General features: G+C 39.8%; 1 protein-coding gene across 1 annotated transcript; it reads right to left on the bottom strand.

Moving 5' to 3' along the window:
- Positions 1–6,002: 6,002 nt before the first annotated feature.
- On the bottom strand, positions 6,003–6,582 carry LOC132495190 (programmed cell death protein 5-like). The gene has a single exon (XM_060106895.1). The coding sequence runs from the start codon at positions 6,519–6,521 to the stop codon at positions 6,138–6,140; it is 384 nt and encodes a 127-aa protein (XP_059962878.1). The 5' UTR covers positions 6,522–6,582; the 3' UTR covers positions 6,003–6,137.
- Positions 6,583–7,831: the final 1,249 nt, after the last annotated feature.

Raw genomic sequence — 7,831 nt, 5'->3', positions numbered from 1 at the left:
TGCCTGGGATTTCCCAATTAAGAAGCGATGAGGAGATGGAAGAAGAAATTTTTAAGGGAGGACAGAGAAGTTTACTCTAAACCAGGGAAAAGGAAGCAGGGAGACTCAGAATGCAGGCAGACGTCTACTGCTCTCTTTTCTTTTAGTTAATAACAGTTACTGCCAGCTGTTACTGCTGCATTCAGATCTTCCTGGGTTTTTAAAAAGTGTATCTCAGGGACTTCCCTGGTGGTCCCGTGGGTAAGACTCTGCACTCCCAGTGCAGGGGGCCCGGGTTCGATCTCTGGTCAGGGAACTAGATTCCACATGCAAGCCACAACTAAGAGTCCACATGCCTCAACTAAGAAGCCCACATGCCACAATGAAGATCCTGGATGCCGCAACTAAGACCCAGCACAGCCAAAAATAAATAATAAATAAATATTTTTTTAAAACGTATCTCAAATTTTCCTTATTTCTGTCATCCTTCCTGGTGCGCTTGTGGTTATAGAAGTTCATTAGTAAAAGCGACAAACATGACTTCTTTATTAAAATTGATTTTTTTCAAAATAGTCAATATATTATAAAATAGAGTTATTTTATTCTTAAATATTTAATACAATTATAAGTGGTAGTGTGACATCTCAGGCTACTTGTCACTACCAGCTCATGCCCACTCCTTGCTAACCTGGCTGCCCTTTTGCTTGGAACAAATTCCACTTTAGCTTCCTAAATATTTGTATCTATGTCAGCCTTCTTGTTTCATCTTCTTTTTTGCCAGATTAGGGGTTTTTGATGGTTGGGGGGAGGGAGTGCTGCAGATAGGCAATTGTTTAACTTGTCTCTATGTTACGATTTTAAAAGTAATGTCAGGAACTGTCTCCCACCTCTCCAGACACATCAAAAGTCTCACTATTGATGAGTATGCCTTTCCACGCTGCTGTGTTTTTGTATAGTGATATGTAACTCTGGAGAACTGTGACTAACTTCTGAAATTTTTCTCTCTGACAGATGAACTTTTATTACTCTTCAAAATCCTATCCAAATGCCATCTCTTGTGAAATGATCTTTGCTTCTTTTGAGCAGTTTATTTCTTGAATCATTTCTACTTCTCTGTTCCCATAGTGCACGGAACACATTTCTACCATGCATACTATGGTATCCTTTTCATTTCTGTCTCCTCCATGTAGACTGTGATGGGTCTGAATGTTTTAAGGACTTTTAATACATAATACCAGCTTGCTCTCTAGAAAGGTTTGCACTAATAAACACTCCACCATCAGTATGAGTACCATTTTTCTTCCACTCCAACAAACACTAGATAGAATAATTTTTAAAAGTTTTGCTAATTTGGTAGACCAAAACTGGCATCTCATTATTATTCAATCTTACATCACATGTGGTGAAACACTGAACAATGCGTTTTGTGTAATAATGGCTATTTGTGTTTTGAACTAGTCATATTTTGAGCTCGATTCAATTCTGTTATTTTATTATTAAGCACTCCACCCACCCCAACCTCTTACCCCATTCTGTTTAGCCCTTCTGGGGATTATAGTACTTATTTGCAAAACCGCACTATGGTGATCTGATTAAGTTACTTCATGGGAAAGTACTATTAAGGCCATAATATTTTCCTGGAAAACAGCAGTGCTGACTTAATTCTTTGTGGTTATCTCTGCCCAGTCACACTACTTCTGAATTACACATCACTACCAGTAAGTCCAATAAAAATTTATTCCAAATGAAGTATCACTAATAAATCTGGAAATAATTTGAAAAGTCCCTGGTATCAGTGGAAATATTTTTTATGCTAATAAAATTTTATAATATATTTTATGTATTTGTGTTGAAGAACCTTATCAGGGAAAGAGGAAGTAGATTTAGAAAATGGTTAGAAAGTTTGTCAGTATTTGATTTCACGTGAATTTTAATAGTTCCCTGTTAATGACAATAATGATAGTGGACTAACAATAACAGCAACAACAATAATAACTAAGATATATTGAGTGTTTAAAAGGTGATGGGCATTGGGAATTCCCAGGCGGTCCAGTGGTTAGGACTCTGCACTTTCCCTGCCAAGGGCACAGGTTCCATCCCTGGTTGGGGAACTAAGATTCCAAGCCTAGCAGTGTGGGCAAAAAAAAAAAAAAGATGGACATTATTCTAAAGGCTTTACACATTTTAGCAGATTTAGTCTTTATAACTTACTCTACCCATCTCCAGCCTACTCAGTTTCCTGAGAGCTGAGGTTTACAAACAACATTGTTGGAGTCACTTGCCATCTGGCCTTTAGGGTGTCTGGCCAGTGGGAAACAGGTAGGAGATTGGAGGGAGGCAAGAGGAGGGAGATTGGGGCCTATATTTCCTGGCCTCCTTCCCATCAGCTTGAGGCAATTATCCGCATCCTCTGCTAAAGGATGCAGCTCTTGTCTTGTAACCATTTGCGAGAATCTACCCTCTGCATGCTAGGAATTCATTCTTCCCTTTGTGCCCTGGTGGTAATAGGCTCTGCTCAAACCTTCACAGCCAGTTCTTTTATTAAAGCTTCTCCATTATCCTCCTGGAGTGCACTCTCTCTTTTCCGGCCAGGATCCTGGCTGATATGCTTGACTGATAATTTATAGAATTCTCAGTTAGAAATTATCCTCCTCAGAATTTTAATGACATCAAAGCTTCATTGCATCAAGCTTTCCAGTGTTGCTGTTGAGAAGTCTGATGATATTTTGATTCCTGAATTTCTTTCTCCCCAACCCCAGAATCTTGTTAAATCTTCTCTTTGTCCCTGGTGCTGTGAAATTTCATGAAGTTGTATGTTCTTCGAGAGACTTTCCCCACCATTGTTTTGGATGGTGGGCTCCTAGCATCTGGAATACTCAAATATTGGGAATTTTTCTTTTTTCTCTTTTTTTTTTGGCCATGCTGTGCAGCTTGCGGGATCTTAGTTCCCCAACCAGGCAGGGATCGAACCATGTCCCCTGCAGTGGAAACGTGGAGTCCTAATCACTGGACCGTCAGGGAAGTCCCTTGGGAATTTTTCTTGATTTATTTGCTGCTTTCTCCTCTCTGTTTCTCAAGTTCTCTCTTTCTAGCATTCATATTACTGTATATTAGATGTTGGAACTTATTGTCTTATCCTCTAGTTTTCCTGATCTCTTCTTCTGTCTTTCACACTTGTCTTTTTTGTTTACTTTTCGAGAGATTTCCCTAACTTTATCTTCCAACACTTCTATTCAGTTTTTCATTTCTGCCATCATTCCTCTCCCTGCTCCACCCTCCAACCCCCTGAGATTGCTCTTCTTCCCCTGGAATGAACCCTTTTAAAAGTAGATATTTGGGCCTCCCTGGTGGCGCAGTGGTTGAGAGTCCGCCTGCCGATGCAGGGGATACGGGTTCGTGCCCCGGTCTGGGAGGATCCCATATGCCGCGGAGCGGCTGGGCCCGTGAGCCATGGCCGCTGGGCCTGCGCATCCGGAGCCTGTGCTCCGCAACGGGAGAGGCCACAGCAGTGAGAGGCCCGCATACCGCAAAAAGAAAAAAAAAAAAAAGTAGATATTTATATTTCATGGATGTACAGTCCTTTTGACTGAATAAGGATATTGGTTTGTTGGATTTTGAAATTTTCTTCTCTCTACTTAGTCTCTGTTGCCTCCAAGTCCCTTTTGTTCATTTGTTTTCATCACTGTTTTTTGTATTAAATGCTTTCTCAATTTCTGGTGACCCTTGAGTGTTTGCTCATACTTAAGAATTGGAAGTAAAAAAAGGAAGACCCAGAGTACACAGGTGAGTCTTGTTGGCCGGGATCTTCATTTTAGGGTGATTTGGCCGGGCTGTGTTGTTGTGAAAGGTAGCTTAAATCTGAGCTCTTAGACTGGTCCTATTCCCCAGATAAGAATCTTCCAATAACTTGCTTGGAAGAGATAGTCTGGCTGCCATTACCTGGAAGCCGAGTGGGGAAAGAAACCAGGGCCTCATCATTCATTATGAAAATATCCACTTAATACCTCTGTTTTGAGTACATTACTTCTACTCTCTATTGTAACTGATTTTGGCCTGTCCAGAGATCCTCTATTTTGCCCTCTTCAAAGGGGGAAAACAACCTTTGAGTCTTCTATAGAAGGAGAAGAGCAGTGATTAAGCTGATCAGAGTTGGGGTATGGATCTGGGAGTTACGATGATTACTCGACACACTTTCAACCAATTCTCACATTTTTACCACTTATGCAAGTATATGACACTATCAATTTTTGAGCATTTTTCTTTTGCTCTACAGTGTAATGGTTACTTCTCAGATTCCCTCACTACTAAGACAGGATCAAGCTTCCTTGTTCTGCTAAGGTAGTTGCCACTCACGTCTGTTTTCTAGCATCCAAAATCTTCATATTAGATAAAGATCTTTTAAAATATACCCATTTAGTGTCATTTTAGTGGGATTTCAGGAAGGAGAGAATAGTAATGCATTTGTTAAATCCACCATGTTTACCTATTTAAACCTAATTATAACTTTCTATGGCTGAAAAAAAAGAGATCCATAATAACCTGTTGTTTGCTTTCTATATACTTTAAAACGCTTCCTTCCCCAATATGTGGCTGTTTATTGATTGCTAATGAAACAAGACCACTTTACAATTGTTGATACTGGTAAGATATATTATTCTTATATGAAAACGAGTGATCTTCTGAAAAAGCAAGGTAACTCAAGAACTGTGCTCTGATATCACTGTGAGAATATCATATTAACAAGTTAATAATAGTCCACAATTTTGCCCTTAGCCATGGCCACCATGCAAACTGTGGCATTTTGTTCTAGCACTCTCATCTACCTTTTGAGAAATCTCCCAATACATGTATTTTCAGTGGGAGATAGTAGCCAACTTGGCCTTGACAGATTCAGGGGACATATGGCTTTGGATCTTCCTATTGGACACTGTCCTGCACTTTGTCATGCAAGGTTGTGAGGTCAGATCTATCACAGAGGCAGAGGCCTTGTTGTCCTCTTAGGTGACCATTGCCATGGTTTCTGTTGCTCAGCCTGGTCATACTGTCCACCCTGAGATTATTCCCATTTCTCAAGTGGGGCCATCTGGCCTCTCATCAATTTGGTCAGCCCTGATGACCTTCTAATAAATTTCTTTTTTGCTTAAGATAGCCAGCCATGATTCAGTCACTTGCAGACAAAACCCTTGACTGATAAACATGGCAATAAAAGGAAGGCTATTTGCAAGTGCCACCGGAGGCTGGATGCTGGGATGGATAGACACAAGTTCAACAAGTCTTCAGAAAATAAATTGAAAATTCTTGCCCTATTAGGAATGGATGGCCAGTATCCCCTGCCTATGAAAATGATGGTCGACTTTTTACAATCTCTGCTGCTTACAGTCTAAGAGTAGATCAATGCTCACTTCTGTGCCTCTAAAACCCCATGTTAGTTTTATCAGAGCCAAAGAAAATGACTCACTAATGAGCACCAGATTTGCCTTTGTCTAAAACGCCAAGAGAGTTGTTTAGTGATATGTGGGAATAATCCCTGAAAAATAGCATAAATCTAAAAGAGTCCGTAATAAATTAGGTGGGAAACAAAAGTCATTTTTGGTCGGCCAATATTATATTACTCCTATACATTCAGTTAAATACGTTCAATTTGACTTATATGAGTTACTTGAGGTTGGCAGCAATCTAAAACGCACACACAACATCTTAAAATATTACAAGTACTAAAGAAATGCATGAAACGAGCTTAATGTAAAAATAATTTGAACAATACTGAAATATATAAAGTGAAACCAGAAAGGCCTCTTCCCTAATCCTCATTCTCCCCAATCTACCTCCAATCCCATTCCCTCGCCATACGTAATATATATGTTATTCCTACATATCTCTACACACCTTTGTAGATCTACACATTTTTACATGTTTGTAACCTTATTATACGTGTTACTCTGTGACATGTTTTCATTTATCCAATACATCTTAGTGATCTTTTCATGTAAATACATATAGATCTCCTCCATTCTTCTTTTTTTTTTTTTTGCATAACAAGTTTATTTTTAAAAGGCATATAGACAGTAAACAAAGTAAACATCCCATCGAGATCTTAAACTTCAGCCAAGTGTTATCTGTCCTAGAATTGCTCCATTAAGTTCCAGTCTCTAGACGTCTTAAATCCAATAATCGTCATCTTCATCAGAGTCCATTACTTTTCTTCTGCTGAATTTAACTGTTGTTTTCTTTTCTGTTTGTTGGCTTACTTTTTCGAGGATTTCTATTAAACCTTGTTCTGATACCTTCCCACTTAGTTGTCCATACCGTGCCATCTGTATAAGGTAATTCTCTACTGCTTTAGTTTTCTCAGGCCTTACAAGTGCTAAGTTACTTAATCGGGCCCGGGCTGACTGATCCAGAACTTGGGCTAAGATACTGTTCCTCATTTCTGCTTCCCTTTGCTTTGCTTCCTGTTGTGCTACATCGCCAGGGTCCCCGTGCTTCGCTTGCAGCTCGGCCAGCCTGTGCTTCCTCAGCACTTTGAGCTCCTCCTCCGCCATGGTGCGGCCGTCCGGAGAGAGCAGCCGCGGCCACGCTCCAGCCCACTCAAGAGACCGCTGGCAGCCTCTCAGCGCGCCCGCCACCCTCCCCACTCCTCCATTCTTTTTAATGATTACAGAGTATAAATAATATGGCTAGGGCTTCCCTGGTGGCGCAGTGGTTGAGAGTCCGCCTGCCGATGCAGGGGACATGGGTTCGTGCCCCGGTCCGGGAAGATTCCACATGCTGCGGAGCGGCTGAGCCCGTGAGCCATGGCCACTGAGCCTGTGCGTCCGGAGCCTGTGCTCCGCAACGGGAGAGGCCACAACAGTGAGAGGCCTGCGTACCACAATAATAATAATAATAATAATATGGCTAAACACAATTAACTTGGTGAGTCCCACATTTATGAACGTTTGTTGTTTTGATTTTTCTCTATACAAACAACGCTAACATGGATATCCTGTGTTTTATATTTCTATATGCATTTAAGTTTTCTGTATGATAAACTATTCCCAGCAGTAGAATTGTTGGTTAAAGGCTGTGCATGTTTAACACTTTGAAAGATCCTGCCCCCCCAAAAGATCTGCTATGACTTTAATTTGCATTTCTATGTTTACTAGTGGGTTTGAGCATCTTCATTCATGTCTTTGTTTGTGAAATTAACTGTTTATACTATTTGTGCACTTTCCTGTTGGGTTGGTTATCTCTTTCTTGTTGATTTGATTGAAAAACATATTTATAATGAACCATGTTCATTCTGTGCAGTAGAAGTCTGTAAACAAATGGCAGTTTTACCTCCTTACCCGCATTTGCCTTAATTGAAGCAATATAAAAGCCTAATGGCTTACTCAACTTTTTAAACTGCAATGTCAAGGAGTCAATCAGTGCCAGCCATAGGCATTAGTCCAACTTGTACTATATGTCACAAAGTAATTTAAAAAGACAAAAATATGACTGAAATAGTATTCTCTAGATAGCTCTTTTAAATTATATACATTTAATTAATTTAAAAATTAGGGTATTTGGAGACCTAGATAAATTTATTCTAAAATTTATATGGAAAGGCACAGTCCCAAAATAACTAAAAGCATCTTGAGGAAGATGAATAAAGTGGGAGGAATCACTCTATCTGATATTATGGCCTACCAAGTAGCTATAGTGATCAAGGCAATGTGGTACTAGCCGAGGGGTAGACACACAGATAAATAGAAGCCAGAAATAGACTCACAGAAATATATCCAACTAATTTTTTTAAATAAATTTATTTATTTTATTTATTTTATATTTGGCTGCGTTGGGTCTTCGTTGCTGCGCGCAGGCTTTCTCT

This window comes from Mesoplodon densirostris, chromosome 8 (assembly GCF_025265405.1).
Source record: "Mesoplodon densirostris isolate mMesDen1 chromosome 8, mMesDen1 primary haplotype, whole genome shotgun sequence".
NCBI lineage: Eukaryota > Metazoa > Chordata > Mammalia > Artiodactyla > Ziphiidae > Mesoplodon > Mesoplodon densirostris.
The sequence above is the reverse complement of the archived record's forward strand: the minus strand, read 5'-3'. Positions and strand labels throughout refer to the sequence as shown.

Excerpts from the sequence above, each read along its gene's own strand:
- LOC132495190 (XM_060106895.1), bottom strand. The coding sequence starts at position 6,521 with ATGGCGGAGGAGGAGCTCAAAGTGCTGAGGAAGCACAGGCTGGCCGAG.